The 19,981-nt window shown below is 39.4% G+C and overlaps 1 protein-coding gene across 3 annotated transcripts in view; it reads left to right on the plus strand.

Annotated features, from left to right (window-relative positions):
- Nucleotides 1-598: 598 nt before the first annotated feature.
- The window catches only part of Rassf6 (Ras association domain family member 6), a 44,726-nt gene continuing 25,343 nt past the window's right edge, over nt 599-19,981 (plus strand). Inside the window, exons 1-2 of one of the 3 annotated variants that reach the window (XM_070013047.1) lie at nt 599-874; nt 8,175-8,273. In XM_070013047.1, coding sequence (XP_069869148.1) covers nt 8,206-8,273 — 68 coding nt within the window. In that variant the 5' untranslated portion in view covers nt 599-874; nt 8,175-8,205. Of the gene's footprint in view, nt 875-1,512; nt 1,663-8,174; nt 8,274-11,309; nt 11,386-19,981 lie in introns of those variants that run through there. The other 2 variants (XM_070013048.1, XM_070013049.1) reach the window with 2 other exon arrangements.

The raw sequence follows: 19,981 nt of genomic DNA on the forward strand, positions 1-19,981 counted from the left end.
TTGAAAACGAACTTTACAACTTGGGAGAGGGAGAAATGAGAAGGGAAGGGATGGTAGAGGATAAACAAAGGAGGAGGTGATAATGCTTGATAGGAAATGTACTCATTACCTTACTCATATAACTGTAACCCCTCTGTACACTATTTTTACAATAAAAATTTTTTTAAAGCTTTAAGTAGTGTCTTGACCTAGGAAACAGAAACTACCAATGATACTTAAAAACTCAGAGCTAAATTAAAAAGAAGTAAATAAAAAATAAATAAAAATCTTAGGTTTGCCATACACCTGTCATCCAGTAGTCTCTTGGGGTGGCAGGGAAATGGGGTGCCCAAAGATCAAGGAAGAGACCATGAAAACCCCAACGTTGTGAGTTGCCAAGTTTAGTCCTGGTGTTGCCCCAGAGCCTTGGAGGGCCTGGGGAGCGGGTTCAGTCCCGGGCTGAGGCCTTCCCAGGGATGTGAACTCACTCCTGGAGAAGTGTGTCAGGGAGCAGGGAGTGCGCGCAATCAGAGGCTGCGGAGGGGGAAAAAAGAGTAACCACTCCCGACGTGCACCGAGGCGCTGGGCGGGGCTCAGGTGCCTGGCTCCGTGCGCCTGGGGTAACAAATAACAGCTTTCCCGGGGTGGCCAGCCGGGTGCGGGGGGCGCGGCCCGCAGGCGCCTGGCCAGGTGCGGGGGGACCGCGCGCCCCGAGCTCCGCCCACACTGGCCTCCGCGCGCCCCGCGCCCGCGCAGGTGAGAAACTCCTGCGGTCCCCGGACAGCCGCTGGCCCAGAGCTAGCTAGCTGCCTGGCCACCACCAGCCTTCCGAACCAACCTTCCTGCAGCGAGCTCAGCCCGACCACAAGCTCCCCCGGCTCAAAGTGAAGAACAGGTGAACGCTGGGGGCTGCTGCGGGGTGGGGGCGGGGTGGGGAGGGGACCCCGTTAGGCCACTCCCAGGGCTGAGGTTGAGGGTGAGGTTGGAAAGCAAAGGTCAGTGCGTGCATGAGCAGCCTGAATCCCAGACAGTGTATTTTTTTTCCTTTTGAATTTCGCAGAATACCATTTCCTGGTCTAGGTAAATTGTTGAGGCCAAGGGGGGTAGGAAGGAGGGAGAGGGGGGAGGGGGGGGAAAGGGCAAGGAAGAGAAGGAGAAGGGCCTGGAGTAAATGTGGGTACCCACCCCTCCCCCGTCCTCAAGGGAAATGTCTCAAGAGATCTCGACCTGCAGGTGCTTAGATCTAACCTTGGCCAAGACAACTGGCCTCCTGGGCAAATATTCCTTTTGCTCTGTGGATTCTTATGGTTAGGACTTTGGGTTGAATCATCAGATCAGAAGGGTCTCTGGAACGTGAGGGCTCCACTAAGTTTCTGTGTGTTTCCACAAATCAATAGGAAAAAAATCACCCCTAGAGAACACTTGAAAAGAAGTTGGGATATAATGTAAGATCGCACCAAACAATGAAAGGATACTCGTAAATAATTAAATGAGGGGGAAGGACACAAACTCTGAGTCATGGGTTCTCTCCTATTTGCCAGTTCATTCCATCACAACACTGAACCCATCACAAGCAGCAGAATACTCTCTGCAATATAGGGTTGTCCTGGGAATGAAACACCTGGAAGATGTTTCATAAATGGTACCTCCTATCACCATGCAGTCTCCGCAGCCCTCAAGGAGGTAGGGAACCCTGAACTGATCTCAGCTGAGCAGGCAGCTTCGGGGTACTGGCACCAAACTGGCTTCCAGATGCAGAGTGTGAGACATAGATCAAGTGGCAGGTGCTCAAGCATCATGGCTCTGGGTAACTATGGACCCACCTGGCCCCTGGCCACTTTTCAAACATATTGATTGTTCTGTGGGGACAAATTTATCTGCTAACTCAATCATAGATTTAAACTAAATATATATATATATATCCATATATAATTTTATTGTTATTACTAAGGTGTTGTACAGAGTCAATCATGTTCAACTTGGAAAATTCATGCTCATCCTTATCTATCATTTTCATAAACAAAACAAAAATTTTCAGTTAGAGGAGTATACACTCTCTCACATTGTGGAATCCATGCCATCATCATGTCATAAAAGAGACTGTATTGAGTGACTTTGATAAAATGAGCCCATACAATCCATGCCTTGTATTGGTAATCAAATTGAATTGTCTGTATTAAAATGCTGACTTTTCTTTGTGTTTATGACTAAGAACCAAAAGAGAAGGGTGACAATGGTTTGTCCATTTTTGCTCATAAGCTTTAAAGGCAGGAAAGTGGATTGATTTACTTTATGAAGTTTCTTCAAAAGAGTCCTTTTATGAATGTTGCTTCCTCTGGAAAGGAGGCAGTAGTTATGATTAGCTATTTCCATTGATGTCATTTAGTAACAATAATATATAATATATGATAATATATTAAAATAATGTGTCATTTATATTTAATTAATATAAAATAGTCAAATGTTTGCAATGGATCCTAAGTTAGCATTATCATTGTTTCAACAGGCTTTTTTTTAAATTTGAGATTGTAAGTTATAAATTCTCCATTGTACTTATACTAGGTATTGACTGGAAAAAATGTAGATAGAATTCTAAAGGAAAACTCTTGGACTCTGCTATGTTATTGTCTTCTGGGGGTCTTACAGTAGGTAGTACTTTAGCTTGCAAATTAATAGTATCAATTTAGAATAAATTAAAATATTTACTAAGCATTTATACCTTTATGCACACTCTATACTATTGAACTCAAATCATTTGATTTTATATTTCTTATGTTTCATAGTAGGCATCTATGTAAAGAACAACAGACTCAGCTGTGAGGCATCTATTTACCCATATTTAATGTTAAAGCTAATTTAGCCACATCACTGGGTATAAGTCTTCCTAGTAAAACTTGGTTTTAGTGTGTGTGTGTATACATATATATATATATATATGTACTGTTATATGTACATATATATAGTAGTACATAGATATGTACTACTATTTCTAATGTATCATTTAATGACAAACTACTATATGTTTTGAATCAACATAGAAAAATAATCAGCAATGAATAAGAAAACATTCATTTCTTCAGTTATATTCAAAATAGTGTAACACATATGACATATATATATATATATATACAACATGTTATTGAAACTTTTATACTTAACTTTGAATTTCTTAAAATGGTGATTCCCAGCACCACAAAAATCTCCCTAAAATAAGAAGCCTTCTGTAATTTAAACTGAAATAGTTAGCTAGTGCTAATAGTACATTTACTTGTTGAGGTTCATTGATGCAAATGTATATGTTTAATTCAAGGCTTTGTATAATTTTTTTACAACATTCAAGTCTCTGAGAAAAGACTTTTTTTTTGTCTGTCATGGAGCTTGAACTCAGAACCTGTGCATTGTCCTTGAACTCTGTTGCTCAAGTGCTCTACCACTTTGAGCCAGGACACCACTTCAGTTTTCTGGTGGTTAGTTGGAGATAAGGGTCTCATAGACTTTCCTGTCTGGGCTAACTTTGAACAGTGATCCTCAGATCTCAGCCTCCTGAATAGTAGGATTATAGGCCAGTGCCAGCTAACTTTTCATTTCTTATATTCCATCAACACCTCAGTTTTCTTGACCTCTCAAAGTAATATCTTCTTTCTACACATTTCCTTCTATAATTTCTTTTCCTCTCTGTCCAGTCTCTACGTTCGTTCATTCTCCTCACTTTCCACCCAATGTATTTTTTTATTTATTTTATTTTATTTGTGAACATACTGTACAGAGGGGTTACAATTACATGGGCAGGATGATGCGTACATTTCTTACCAAGCATTGCAACCTCCTCCTTTGTTTATCCTTCACATCCCTTCCCAGCCTCCCCCCTCCCCACCCAGTCCCAATCCTTCTCCCCTCCCCCCTTCCCCCCTCCCCCCCTCCCCCCCCCCCTGCACAGACATTGTAAAGCTTGTTATGGACATGACAACTTGTACTTCTCACATTGTTGCAACAGGTCCACCTGTATCCTTAAACGACTTGTTTTTCCCCATCTCCTCCACAAGTTATACTGACATCAAATATAGTGAAAGCAGGGGTTATACTGTGGGGGAGGGTCCACCCAATGTATTTATACCTTGCCTTATACCTTTTATTTCTGCCTTTCTCAAGTTCATTTCAGTCTTTTCTCACCTTAACTCTTCAGTAACACTTATTCTTTGGTGATTAATTGGAGAGTAGTTGTATGATCAATTGGATGGTTAATTGGAGATGAGTCTCACAGACTTTCCTGCCCCAACTGGCTTTGAATATTTACCCTCAGATCTCAGCCTCCTGAGTAGCTAGGATTACAGGTGTGAGCCACCAGTGCCCTGCTAAAAAAGACTTCTTAATATTCTCTCCTTGCACTAGGACAATTGCTAGAACAATTCTGGGAAGTAAGCAAGGTGGGTTTGTTTTGTTTTATTTTCATTTATTTATTTATTGTTAATTTGTAAAATTCTCACCACTGTGACACTTTTTGTCCAGAGGTCCTCAAGAACAAAGGGCAAGAGATTGAGATACAGTCTACACTTTCTGTCCCTAGTACAGTACAAAGGAGTTCAAGAAATATTTGTTGGGTACAACAAAGGAGTGAACCAAAATTTCCACTTTAAATAAGTAACTGTTTAATTCATCCATGGTTGGGCACAAGAAAGTACTTGAAGTGACTGGTACATTTGAGTTTATTTGGGCTGGCATTCACCTCCTCCCATCCTTCCACCTCATTCAAGTTTCAAAGTAACTCGGGAATCCAGACCAACCTGCATTTAAACAAGATTACAGAGCTGGTGGAAGTCAACTATTGGTATTCCATTTTCCCCCAGGTCCCAGCATTGTCCACATTTGGGTGAGGTCTTGCTGTCTCTAAAGGCTGCAGATCCTATCTGCATGCTCAGAGCGATCCTACCTTGCTGGGTCTCTCCCTTCCTCCCTTACTTTAGATCTGCCAGTATTTCCAGCTCTGTTTATTTCTTCAGGGCTTAATTACTGACCTGTTAAATTCCCTGCTCTTAAGCTCCATTGCATCTGGGTAAAATGGAAAAATAAATACCCCAACTTATTAAATAACTGATCTTATTTTATATATAATCCAAGTCAATAAACTCCTGCCTGGACCTCGTAGTGACCTTATGAGTCACCCGCCAAGCAGAGAAAGTATGTTTGTAGCAACCATCTTCCTCCTCCAACCAGGTTCATCCATTCCACCAAAAGAGCTGAGCAACCAAAACTTCTAGACCTGTATTTTTATCCTTTCCCCCAAAGCTCTCTTCATCTCTGCCATTCAGGACCTCTCTACTTAATCTTCCATTTAAGATTTTGAGAACACTAATTCAGACCATTAGACCTATCATGTCTTTATAATTTAGAAAATCTTCACATACATAAAATATAACTCCTACTAAACTTATTTGCTATGGATCTTGGTGAATGTGAATAGGAAAACAATTGGGAAAAGAAACAGTTTTAATCCACACATTGATGCTTCACTTTGGCAGTTAACAACAATGTATCTTATACCAAATCATATTCATATCTTTTTGGTGTTTAAACTGTCTGAATATTTTTCCTTATTCTTTTTTGTTTCATTTTTTTCTTGTCTGAATATTTTTGTAGCCAACTTTTAAATTAGGTATGGGCAATATTATTTTCTAACCAATTATTATATGTTGCCTGTGAACGAAGTTTTCTTTCTCTGTTCATTTTCTTCCATTACACTCCATTCATCTGTATTCCTCCCTAAGGTCAGAGAATAAAGAATGCTGTTTGTCATATCTGCTGCAGTCTTTTGATTGACTTTAGGGTAGATCCCAGTTTGTGTAAAATTTATTTCTCTACTCCAGCACTGGTAGTTCACACCAGTAATCCTACCTACTCAGAAGGCTCAGATCTAGCTACTCAGGAGTCTGAGATTGAGATTCAAATCCAGCCTGGGCTTATCTCCTATTAACCACCAGAAAACAACTAGAAGAGAAGCTGTGGCTCAAAATGGTAGAGGGCTATCCTTGAACAAAAGAGCTCAGGGACAGCACTCAGGTCCTGAGTTCAAGCCCCACAACCACAAAAAAATGATGATGATGATGATGATGATGATGTCTTTGATTCTTATGAATACATAGGAAACACTGTCAATTTTACTTCATAATCAGAAGAAGTTTCTATTGATGGTTTTTCAGTTCCAGATGCCTTTGGCTTTTGCTGACAACTTCCTGCTGGCTTCAAAGATGGCACCTTTTAGTTGTGTCTCCCCATGTTGGGAGGGACAAGGTGACTCTCTAGGTCTTGAATTCAGTTATATATTAAAAGTTCCAGAAGTATGATTTATGTTTGGATTCAACTCTGCTTATGATGGAGGAGAAAAAAGAATCAAGATCAAGTCTTAGTTTGGGTGCCTACTTGGGTAGACAGGAAAGAGTCATAGAATTATGACAAAAATCTTAAGAAACTTAAGTTTTTAAAGCGTAAGGGCCATGTAACCATACATTCAGAACAAATGTTATGGAAGCATCACTAGAATGTGTTGGGCTCCTGGAACCTTCTGCATCTGTCTCTGGTCAGTTCAACCTGCCCACATGACCTTCTGGAACAAATCTTACATGTTTTCTTCATGAGGCAGACCCCTACCAACAATGCACTAGCACACAGAATGACACTCCTGGGTAAAAAGAAGAGCAGTATTCTTTAAACATGCAATAGGGCAGAAAAGGAAATAAGGCTTAAATCAATAATGGCAGTAGCAGAAAGTCAAATATTTAAAGAATTTTCCCTGAGATGCAGTGGGGATGGGCGGGAAACACAGATCTGGGCCTGCAGTACTAAGAGCCTTTGAGTCAGGGTGATATGATGGTCAGAATGATAAAAGCAGAGTCCACTCAAGCATCCAGTTAGAAGATGCTTGGTGAGATTATCCAAGTGCTCTTAGGAATAATAACAGATGCATCAGGGATATTATGAGAATATCAAAATAGCCTTTCTTCCATCCCCCCTTCTGTTGTCTTATAGAATTAGAGTATGTAGTGTCTTTCACTTATCTTACCCAATTAAAAACCTTGATTTGAAAGTAACTGAGCCAGGTGCCGGTGGCTCACGCCTGTAATCCTAGCTACCCAGGAGTCTGAGATCTAAGGATCACGGTTCAAAGCCAGCCTGGGCAGGAAAGTCCATGAGACTCTTTATCTCCAATAAACCACTTGAAAACCGGAAGTGGTGCTGTGGCTCAAGCGGTAGAGTGCTTGCCTTGAGCTGAAGAGCACAGGGACAGTGCCCAAGCCCAGAGTTCAAGCCCCACAACTGACCAAAGAAAGAAAGTAACCATTCTCCAACCCTTTTGTTGTTGTTGTTGTTGTTGTGGGGCCTGGGCGCTGTCCCTCAGCTCTTCAGCTCAAGGCTAGCACTCTACCACTTGAGCCACAACACCACTTTTAGCTTTTTCTGCTTATGTAGTGCAGAAGAATTGAACCCAGAGCCTCATGCATGCAAGGCAAGTACTCTACCACTGAGATACATTCCCAGCCCTCTCCAACCCTTTTATCCAAGAAAATTGAACTTTTCTTTCCAGCCCACTTTTTAAAATTCTAGTTATATTACCTACAGTTCTATAGGCTTAGAACAATAGTAGTTAAATATTTTATTTCTGCAAAATAGAACAATGAAAAGAATTGTTACACCTAATATTTCTCATCACATCCTAATGCTACTTCTCGGAATTCATAAAGAAGGATATTATTCAGATCTGACCGAAATTTCCAGGTCCTGAAGGAGAGAGACTTGAAGAAGTTGCATCATCCTTAACCAGCCCTTTCAGTCACAGCTTGAATTAAGCCACCTGGAATTGCAAAGTTGGGTTCATGTGACTGGGACAAGGTTACTTGGCTCAAGGTTGAGCTGCTGCAATAGAAGGACTGTGATTTCTTGCACAAATTCATGCAGGAGAGAACCTTTTCTAGACACGTCTCAGAAACCGATTTACCAAATTGCTTGGTCCTTCCTTACTTTGAGCTACTATACCTGTAATTTATTTTATTAATTTACCAAATATTTTTCTTCCTTTGCTCCCAAATAAAATATCACCTTCATGTTTCCCAGAATATTCTTATACACTGTAGACACCACAAAATATTCAATGTATGTGAATAAATCCTATGAGCAAATCATTAATAATTATTCTAATGTTTTAGGGGAACGTCAGACCATCTTGTAAAGGGGTGAATGATGACTATGATGGCTCACCAGTACCCTTCTTGGATCTTCATCAATGAGAGGACTTTCATAACCAGGTAACTATATACCTACACTGTATGCTATCCTGCTAACCAATCACCTACAGAAGATACCATGCAAAGGTTTCTAAGCATGGTATATGATCAACAAGTTCAAAGATATTACTACCAGAGGACACACTGGATAAGATACTGCAAAAGTATATTCTTAAAGACTGCTAAACCGTACCCTATCATAGAACAATCGCTCCTATTTCATAAACAGTGCTTCAGTTTCATTAAAAGCTACACTTCTGTTTGAATAGTTGAAACAATTATGAAGAACAAGATTATGTGAAGGATCTAAGGTTCCTCATACATGACACATCCAAAGAATTAGCTCATGGGCCATTGTATGTTCTGTCTTGGCCTCTCCATTTCTTGTTCTTCATTACACACATCATTTTCACTAGTTTTCTCTTTAACAGTAGGTTATGTAATGTAAAATCAACATCTATACTGTCTTATATACAAAAATGAATCTTCTATTACTTTGAAATAATAGTGTAAGGGTTTATCAATTGTAAGGAAGAGAAAGGCTAGGTGCTATGGGACATACCTGTAATCCCAGCTACTTGGGATGTAGAGATGGACAGGATGGCAGTTGAACCAAACCTAGGCAAAACATTAGCAAGATTCCTTCCTTGATAAAAGAGATGCAGTACAATGCTTGTGATCCCAACTAAGCAAGAGGCATAGTTAGAAAGTTCACAGTCCAAGCCTGGTCTCAGACACAAAAGTAGAGACTGTGTCTGAAATATAGCTATAGTAAAACATAACTTGAGCATGGCTCAAGTGACAGAGCACCTGCCTACCAAGTACAAGGTCCTAAGTTCAAACCCTAATACTCGAAAAAATGAAATTAAAAGGTAAGAATTGAACCTGGTTACACTAGAATATTGACAGCGGAAGGGACAGATCAAATACTAAAGAATGTAATGGCACTAGAACATGACCTGAGTCTTATGGATGAGAATGGAAATAAAGCCAACTGATAAAAAGAAACCAGGTTAGACATTAGGAACACATAGGGCAACAAACATAGTCAAACATGAATTAAAGCCACAAGTGGAGGATCAGGATGAAATACAAGGATAGAAAGATGACACCAAAATGGGCCTTAAAGACGAATAGAAAGGTGAGTATGAACAAAGTAATTTATATATGTGTATGGAAACTCCATAATGAAATCCTCCAGTTAATACAATTAATTTTAATATGCTCTAATAAAATAATGATAAATGGGCTTAAAATAGAAGATTCTTTATTCCTTTTTCATACACTTCCTGTCTGTTGCTATGCGTAGGTACTGCCCTGAAGCTTGAGCATTCAATCATGAACCCAAGAAATCCCTTCATTTCTTGGGATTACACCCTATAGCAGGGGGAAGACACATCCATATGAAAGATAAATGCTGAAAGATAAGATAGGAAGAGGAAAGAGAGTAAATAATAGTGTAGGTAGAGAAGGAAAGGTTTGATCCAGGTTTAATATAAGATGTGTAGGGAAGGTGTTGGTGAAGAGACAGTCATTCAGGAGAACCCTGCAGTCCTGTGGCTATGAGCATTGACAGCAAGTCAACAGCCTGAGGTTGGTGCACATCTGTCTGTGTTGAGCAAGCCAGTGGAAAAGAGAAACTGAAGTGGAAAGATAGGAGAAAGAACATGAGGTTAAGAGAAAATGGCACCAAAATATGTAGGGTTTCATCAGTCATTTTGAGACTCAGCTTTTCCTATTACATAAGATAGGGCAAAGTCATGGAAAGATGTTGGACATATGAATGACAACATTAGTTGGCCACTCTCTTAGAAACATATCAAAAAGGGACAAGAATAGAGGCATAAAGTTACAATGGAACTGATGGCTTCAGTAGAAAGGATGGAGGCAGTGAGATAGAAAAAAACAAAGTATGTCCTAAATTTAGTTAATCCTCATTTCCAAGTTTACTTGATTCATGTGCTCCGCATCTGTATATTAGAAACACGTCGAATACTAATCATATTCAGATCTTTTCCTTTGATGTCATTCGCTAAGCAACACAGTGTTATAACTATTTTCACAATATTTACATCATATTCTGCATTATAGGTAATCTAGAGACAACACAATGTTTACTTAGCTACATGCAAATACTATGTCACTTTTTTGGAAAGACTTGAGTGTCTGCAGACTTTGCTATCTGTATGAGTTCTGAGCCCACAGATACCAAAAAGCAGGCTATATTTAAAGGAAGAGACAATGGGATTTCTTGAAGGATTTGATGTGAGGTGTGAAAGACAAAACTAATCAAGGAAAATTCTAATATTGATCTAAATGAATGGAGTAAATCTTTTTTTCTATTATGAAGAGTATATGAAGGATATGTTTGGTGTTTAGGAGATTGGGAATTCAGTCCTGGACATGCAATGTCTGAGAATGAACAAACTCATCAAAGAATAAGTGTAATTGAAGCAAGCGTTAAGGTGAGAAAAGACTGAAATGAAATAGGGAAAGGCAGAAACAAGAGGTACAAAGCAAGGTATAAATATATTGGGTGGAAAGTGAGGAGAATGGATGTGGAAACTGGACAGGAGGAAAAGAAATTATAGAAGGAAATGTGTAGATACAAAATACCACTTTGAAAGATCAAGAAAACTGAGGTGTTAATGGAATATAAGAAGTGAAAAGTTAGCTGGCACTGGTGGCTCACCTGTAGTCCTAGCTACTCAGGAGGCTGAGATCTAAGGATTGCAGTTCAAAGCCAGCCCAAGCAGGAAAGCCCATAAAACATATCTCCAACTAACTGCTAGGAAACCAGAAGCGGTTCTGTGGCTCAAAGTGGAAAAGCAAAAAAGCTCAGAGACAGTGCCCAGGCTCTGAGTTCAATCCCCCTGACCAACTAAAAGAAGAAGGAGGAGGAGGAGGAGGAGGAGGAGTGGGAGAAGAAGAAGAAGAAGTGGAGGAGGAGGAGAAAAAGGAGGAGGAGAAGGAGGAGGAGGAAGAGGAGGAGGAGAAAAGATGAGACTATGGAAGTCAAAATGAAATACTGAGAATTTAAAAATACATTATACACAGATGAGTGATGTTGAAGGCTGGTGAAAGTAACATCCATACAAAATTAAAAGACAGGGGCAGAAAGGAGCTGGGAAAGGTAAGAGGTGTTTTTTGTTTTTTTGTTTTTTGTTTTGTTTACTACATTTGCCTCTTCTTAAAGACAATTACAGGAGGAGAAGTGTCTTGAAAGATAACAGTCTACTCCAGTGTTCTCTGTCATGTGTACCTTCAGTACCCTTAAAGTGTAACCAACCAGCAAAACACATTTAATACACTGGGTTTGGCAAAGAGACAGTACAGCACATTACAGGGAAATGTACGGAATTGTGTGCTTACTTTTCTGTTTCTCAGCTCTGCTTGATTCATTCAGTTCAGCTCACAAAGATATGATTCTTGTTTTATCCATCAAGGACATTACTGCACTTCTTCTGGGATTGTTCGTCACAGCCCTGTCTCCTTAGTCTATTTCAGCTAGGTCACTTGTCTTCTGATTCCCAAGGAAGCCAAGGATTTCATTACTTAGTTCTTTAGACCTTCTATTGGAATCCACTCTATTCATGCACCATATATCCCCAGTGGCGATCTCTAACTACCTAGTGGGACTCAATGGCATCTCCATGTACAGGTTCCTCTCTCCCCTGAAAACACCCAAGACAGATGGGATGGGCAGCCTCTTTGCTGCTCTTCACTCTTCTGAATTTGGGAATCTTGTTCATCTCCCTCGTCCAAGTGTGGATGTTCTTTACTATGTTCTAGTCACCAAAAACAAAAAATACTCTTAGGAAAAATAATACATTGTTTAATTTTTCACATATTCCTTACCTTGCAAAGATTTCATTTTACAAAGCTGTGATCACACTGTGGCTTATGTTTACAGATATATTATATGTAATTATTCAAATATAATATGTTATATGTAATATATTAGAAATGTTTCTCCATCTGACTAAACAATTTTTTTCTGAAATGATTTGAAGGATGCACTATCATTCTATGCTATAGAAATGTCGCTCTGTAGACATTCTTTTAACTCTAGCCTACAAGATGGTGCCAATGATTAAATACACAAGACTGGTTCACAAAAGTGGCCCTGAGTCAAAGTGCCTAGATGAATGTAATTTTATTGCTACAAATTAGTTTTCTGGAAAAGTTCAAAGACCTCCTAGCCTTTCTCCATTATTTCATACATGGATGCTCTATAATCTTGGTAGGCTGTATACCCTTTAAGGGTAATACTTAAGCCACTTTTGCATTCTGCTTCCCAAATTGGGACAACAAAATGATTTTGGTATACGTGATAATTTCACTTTTTTAAGTGACATATTGGTGATTATGTTTTTATTTGAACATTTGTGAAAAGTATTAAGAAAATAAAACTAGCACACGCAATCTTTGATATCATAAGTATTATTGCTTAGAATAAAATATATTTAAATTATGTCAATTGAAAAATTGGCAACAGATAATTCTTGTAACTGACTTAAATTATGAAAAAGGTCCGTGAATAATTACTTGAGCAACAGGGCAATGATCTTCAGTCAGAATGCATTCATTTTCTTTAAAATTAACACCTATAATCCAGAACCTCTTTTAGACCCTGGTATCTAAGTGTTACTTAGAGCTCTAAATGATGAAGTAAAATATTGTAACAGCATAATTCCACAAGCACCAGACTACAAGATAGAATTTCTCAATATGTCATTTCCTGATCCTGAATCATAATTTTGTTAGCAGTACAGACCCTGGGCTCTAATCAGATGATTTTGAAACATATTAACTTCTGAGAACTGCCTAGAGGAAGAAAGAATTAAAGTTGTGAGAACTTGAGACCTCTTAGTAGAAACAAAATTCCTGGAACCAGGGCCAATCTTTACAAAACTGTTACCAGAAATTATAACAATACCACTGGCCAAGATTATATCCAACAGACCACAAATGTGGAAAATATATCCCACTTGTTCACTTAAGTAGACTTTCAGACCCCTGCCTTCAGTAGCCAGCAAAACAAACAAGACAAATAATCAATTATGAAGAGATTTTAATTTCCCTATACATAAAGTCACAAAAACAATAGAGATTCACATGAAGAGAATCTATGTAATTGATCATTTGGTTTCAGCACAGTCCATAAGAATTCATATGATCAGTACAAGAGGTGCTGATCCTAATGGCACCAGAGGATGGGAATTCTCAGAGATTAGAAACTTCCTGGCCAAAAGGTGTGGGCAAAGATTATGCTCAGATGAGTAAGGATTTGGTTTCTGGTTTATTGCCTGGAGGCATTGCTGCTCTGCTGCTTTGCATGGTAAGAATTAGTTCTGTGTGGTTGCCTTCAAAGTGCTTTCATTTCATCCTGCAGGATGAAATCAGGACACTTTAGAGGTGAGTAAGTGCCAGCCCTGTATTTAAAAAAACAAAATGCATAAAGAAGTTCAAGTTCCATTTAATTTGCAGTTCAAATTTCACTCTCCAGAACCTATTACAAGTTTTCTGCTACTTAGGCACCTGATACAAACCTTTTCAGGCTGTGACTTCTCTAATAGCAGTCCAAAGACACATGTATATTCTTGTCTTCGGTAAATACATTTAATTGGTATGACATAATAAATTTTAGCAAAAAGTGTTTATATTCCAGATAATTCTTCCTCTGAACTGTATTGGCCAGCACCTTCATTGAAACAAAAGAACCAGCCACTTGCACCACTAAACACAAATTAAACACAAAGAGCCAGTGTTTCAGAGAGGCCTACTACCTGATCAATAGAGCCAGGGGGCAGTGTTTATCCAGGCTCTGAGTCCAGGGTCTTCCCCTGATCAAAGGAACAAGAGCAAACACTGAGTCCTCAATTAATCCTGAAGGTAGGTTCACACCAAAACACGATGGCTCTCCTCTAGGCAGTACAATTTGTCTTAACAAAGGATAGACAAATCTTCTCTGACATACATTCTTATTCATCAATAGCTATGTGCATATGTTCATAGGATATTCATCTAAATGAACTCCAAGAAATGGACGTGAGGTTTGTTTTCTCCTTTGTTGCTGTTTTAGTTTTCTGTACCTTTTGCTTGCACATTTATTTGTTTGGGGGAGGTTTAGGGGGGCACAGGAATGGCGGGACAAAGGGTGAAAATATGCAGCAGTGATATCACTTGATACTGTGTTTGGTGGCAGGGGGTGGCAGAAGGGTAAAACTGGTTGAAAGTGAGTGAAGGGGTAACACTGTTCAAAAAGAAATGTACTATTTACCTGACTTACGTAACTGTAATCCCTTTGTAAATCACTTTTATAATAACTTTTTTAAAAAGAGCTTAAAGGAAGCCAGAGGAGAAGAGTTTGAAACACCTGCTTAGAACCACTTCTTTTAAGTGTTAGAACTTTTTCCTATGTTAGAGATTATTTTTCAGAAATCACATTATTTATGTCTGATAGTCCAGTAAAACTAAGAGAAATTATTATAAAAAGCTGCATGACACACGTTACTATGTCACAAAAAAGTCAATGATATCACCCTCAGATATTTGAAAAAAAGGATATTTATTGGAAAATATCCTATATTTTTCCCACAAGTAGATATTATCATAATCATTTAACATATTGATATTAAAATAATCTGTTATTTCCGATAAAATTTACTGTACAGTTTGTTACTTAAGTCAGCTTAAAAACAATAAGGCCTTTCCCCAACCTACCGAAGATATTTCCTTAGAAAGTCTAATGAATTCAAAATTCAAAGACTCCGGAAGTATACCACATTTGTAGATTATTCTTGGATTTCTGGATATGTTAGCTACACTAGTGAAAGAAAGATCTCTTCTACCCCTAACCCAAGAATAAATCATGGTTCTACTTCCTGTATTTTAATTCCCAAATTAAGAACATGCTATGAGCCAGAAGCTATAATAGAAAAGATCTCAAATATTCACTGTTAAGCCAAATCAGGCAAGGATCCTACTCTAAGCAGAGTTTGAGTTTAAAACTCCCAATCTTAACTTTAATCCTCTAACAGAATCACCTGGACGGTTTGTGTTTAAAGTGAAGAGCACTGGGCACATTTTTAGGGTTTCTGTGTCAGAAGGTCTGAGGAGGGGTAGGTCCTTTGCCTATCAGTTTCCAGGTGGTGTACATGCTGCTGGCCTGTGGGTCCCACTTTTGAGAACCATGGGTGCAAAGGCCTAAGACAAACTGAGGTAAATGTTCCAGAGGAAAGGAACCTGCTTCCAAGAAAAGTATAGACCCAGGAAGGTTTCTCTAGAAATGAGATGTGAATGGGGACAAGGTTCATAGGCCAGGGTGAGAAAGCACAGTGCTGCGGGAAGATGAGGTACAGGGAAGCGTCTATTGAGAGGAAACAAAAGAGGAAGACAGGCAAGGGACAACGTTACATGCCATGATAAGGATTTGGAAGTTTTATTTTTATTCCAAAAGCAATGGAAAGACATTTAAAGGTGTCAAGCAAAGCAGATGATATGATTAGACATGTTCAATATTCTTTTTGTATAGTGTGGGCCACAGATGATGGGAACTGAGAATAGAACAAAGCTCCTTAATAATGTGAACATTTTTTTGTCAAAAGTAAGGCAAATCAGGGGTCACAGGCATGGTAGCATCTCAGCAGGCTTTCAAAGCAAGATGGACGCGAGAGACTGTGTATTGGGAAAGCTGGTCTTTAGCTCCAGCTCACGCAGATGGCACTGAAACTCACTGGCTACCTGCTGTGTTTCACACCCTCCAATAATGGCATTAGTGAAAAGGTTTTTGTTTTGTTCTTGCCCCTATCAGTGAGCTGGAAGGCCTATTAGTAAATAAATGAAGGAATTCATCAAATAGACTCCCCCTAAGGGAACTCAAGGCATCAGCTGTGAAGGCAAGGTAGTCTTGGCCCACACGCGCAGTTTCTGCTGTTCACAGGAATGCTGTATTGTACAGCAAACTTGCATCTGCTCCACTGACACCTGGTGATATGGGGCACACCTAAGTTTATTTTTCAACAGGTCTTTAAAAAAATCTATACTGTTTGTCTTGGAAAAACATGATGTGTTTGAGCAAACCAGGAGTGAACAGGAAGCAAGCCTCAAGGAAGAGCTAGATAATAGCCTGATCACTCCATTCTCTCATTTCTATGTCCAACCTCACAGCACATAATCAAATCACTTCCAAATCTAGCCTGTGTGTATGTGTGTGTGTTGTGTGTGTGTGTTGTGTGTGTGTGTGTATGTGTGTGTGTATATGTGTGTGTGTGTGTATGTGCACGCAACCACCCTCAGTACAGGGACTTGAACTCAGAACCTTAGCTTTTGCACTTAAAAGGCTGATGCTCTACCACTTGAGCCACAGCTCCACTTTTGGCTTTTTTGTGTGGTTAATTGGAAATAAGTCTCACAGACTTTCCTTCTCAGGCTGACTTCAAACCATGATCCTCAGATCTCAACCTCCTGAGTAGCTAAGATTACAAGTTTGAGCTGCCAGCGCCCAGTTCCACATCTAACCACTTTTAAACATCCAGTCAGAGCTGTTGTGCTTCTGTTCCCTGCCCGTACCGTCCATTCCCCCTGAGCAGCCAGAATGGCTCTCTTGAACACAATTCCTGTCATCTAAACCCTTAGAAAGTTTTCTGTAGCACTCAGAATAAGATGCAGACACCATCCCATAATATCTAGGGTGTAAATGACTTTATAACTCATTTGGAACCACTTTTTCTTTTTCTCTCTCTCTCCTTCAAACATTCCATGCCGAGACTTGCATACATTGGATGAGGTTTGCATCATCTGCCTGGAAACTCTCTTTGACTCTCTATGATTGGCACCTTCCTATTTTTGAGGTGTCAGTTTAACATTCCAGACTGCCTGCCTACCCTCTTCCTCTTAAGTACTGTATTGCACAATCTTATTTTATTATGTTCATAAAACTTATTCATCCATATACATTTTCTTCTTTCTTTTTTTAAACCGTTTGTTTTGTTTCCTTACCCTATCCTGGAAAGTAAGTCTCATCATGGCAGAATCTTGATGTTCCCTCTTTATCAATTATGTCCTCGGTTTGATGATAATGGCTCGATAAGGGATGGAACAGGAATGAGTATGCCAATGACCAACCTTGAAGAACTCAGTGGAGACATTAATATGACTTCATCTATGCCATCCTGAGATACTACCTTCAAAGCAGAGGCAGGGTACTTATCTAACGGGGTGGGAAAGGGCCCATGGGCTATGGCTCTTTTATGGAAGGCCCACAGAATCATTTAGTCTGATCTTGCCAAGGGCAAACACAGGCAGGACTGGAAATTCTAGGAGCTTTTTTCATGCCAACATAAACATCATACCAGCTAACATCACCAAAGAGAAGCAGTTCTAGTTAATTAAATGTATGACTAAATATGGAAGGCTAAGTTTTAAGCTGGTAATTTTATATGGCTCTCAAATGATGTTATAAATATCCAAATGGCCCTTGACAGAGAAAAGATCCTCAACCTTTATTGACTAAGTACTTCTCTACTTTTTAATGTAACATCAAATTTTTAGATTGAGTAATCATTGTAGTTCTAATTTGAATTGGCCACATATTTCATCTTTTTTACAATACAACAGTAACAAAAGGCTTCTGCTCTCTTGAAAGAAAAACATCCCTTCCACTCCCAAGCCCCTTAAAATGTCACAGAGAGAATCTCAAAGCCTGGTGGGCCCTAGGAAGTTGTAAATTCTCAGCACCCACCACAGACCTACTCAATAAGAAACTTAAAGGATACTACCCAACAGTGTGTGTTTCAATCATCTGTTTGGAAGTTTCTGATGTTCATGTTTGAGAACCACTTTTCTCCACATGTATGGCCAATATGCAATACATGTTTCTGGAGTTTTTCAGCAGACTTTTCTTAACTATTAAATGTTTCTCAATTTATTCCCCCCCCCAAAAAAAATCAGTTACACTGAGAAGTCAACTTCCATTTGTTAAGAAGTTTCAAATCTCAACATTGGATTAGAATCAACACTTGAAACGGTGCTGGCTTGTGAACAGTGTCAAAGTTGAGACACAGACCTGCTTCTGTGAGTCCCAGGCCAGGAGAGGAAAGGAAAGAGCTCAGTCCTTTCTTGCTTTCTTTCCTGTCTGCCAACTGCATGTGCTGCCCAGGAATTCAGCTGCTTGCAGTGACAGAGAATGACGCCTGATACGGCAGCCGCTCATTATAGCTGCCAATGGAAATAGCACGCTGTTTGTTTAATTTTCTTTTTTAACTTAGAAGCGAAACATAGCAGGAAAAGCAATAGGTAGTACCTCCCTCTTTTAAAGTTAAAGAACATGCTAGAGTCTAAAATATCAATATATTCTTATAAAGGGATCCCCAAGATGTTTAGGATCAAGTATAGTGGCACATACTCGTAATCCTTGTAGGTAAGCACAGACTAGAAAATTGTGAGTTTGAGGCCCTCCTGGGCTATAGAGAGAGTCCCTGCTTCAGACAAAGAGTAAGGCCATCTATTAGAAATGAACCACGCTTCTGCTTTAGAAGTATTAGCACTACCCTTAATAAATAATACTCAAAAAGCTGCTAGCAAGGTTCAACGTTTTTCCTCTTTAAAAAAGGTGTCCTTTGGAGTGAGGGCCCCTTCTGAGGACTTTGAAGTCAGGACAGTTAGACCAATTGTAGGGTTCCTTGATAATAGAGGACTAGCATTTTCACAACAGTCCAGAGAGTCCCCCTGTCACCCCCAGATTCTCAGCTTTCAGACCTGGAAACCCAATCCCCTCATTTGCAATGGAAATGTGAATAACCTACTTTACTAAGCTGAGGGCAGCCTCTGTGCCCAGGTTGAACAGCATTCTTTCTTCACCATTGGAGCCAGGAGATGAAACCCAGGGCAAGAAGACTTGGCATGGTGGCAGTTTATGGAAGAGAGGCCCACTGACCTTTACAATTTTAATTCCAGGATTCAAGTGGACAATAAGTGAAGGATAAAGTGGGTTAAGAGAACTCTGCCAGTACTTGTCAGCATCAGTAATGGGGAGCTCATCTTGACAAATAGAGTAACATTAAGTCTTTTTTCTATCTTTATTATTATTATTATTATTATTATCTTCAAACAGTTACGCAAGGGGGGTTCAATTTAACATGTTCATTTGTGCATACAAAGCATCTTGATCAGAGTCATCTGTTCCATCAGCCTCTCATCGTGTATTCTTGTCTGTCATCCTCATCGTTCCCAATTCCTCCTTTTCAAAAATCAGACAGTAATTTGTGCTGTGTTTTATGGATGCTATGGGAAAAATATGAGCATAATCCAAATATTCTTGTACTTTGAAAAGTGCACAATCTATCCAATGAAAATAAAAACTTAATCTCAGCAAATAATTCAGTGTGTTACCTTTACAGGTTTAATGCAGTTGTTTTATTTTTTTTAAATACATGTACAGAAAGTTTTCAACTTTTTGAACCTAACACATGAAGCTTTCTCACTAAAATGTAACACAATGAACAAAATCAGTGAGGGAAAGGAAACTAAATGGACAAGAAAACTGGTGCTTTTATTTCTCCTCTCACCTAGAGACTCTTCTCTTAAATGTCTTAGGTCCTCACTCTTCAATATGGTCCCACATGCCATAGAGCTGTGCCTAATGCTGCTGTGAAGGTGTAGGCCAATGGCTGCCTGACTTGAACCATGACACCTTTCCAACAAATTTCCAGGAGACAGCAGAAACA

Source organism: Dipodomys merriami, unplaced genomic scaffold, assembly GCF_024711535.1.
Source record: "Dipodomys merriami isolate MVZ:Mamm:240054 unplaced genomic scaffold, mDipMer1.0.p SCAF_9, whole genome shotgun sequence".
NCBI lineage: Eukaryota > Metazoa > Chordata > Mammalia > Rodentia > Heteromyidae > Dipodomys > Dipodomys merriami.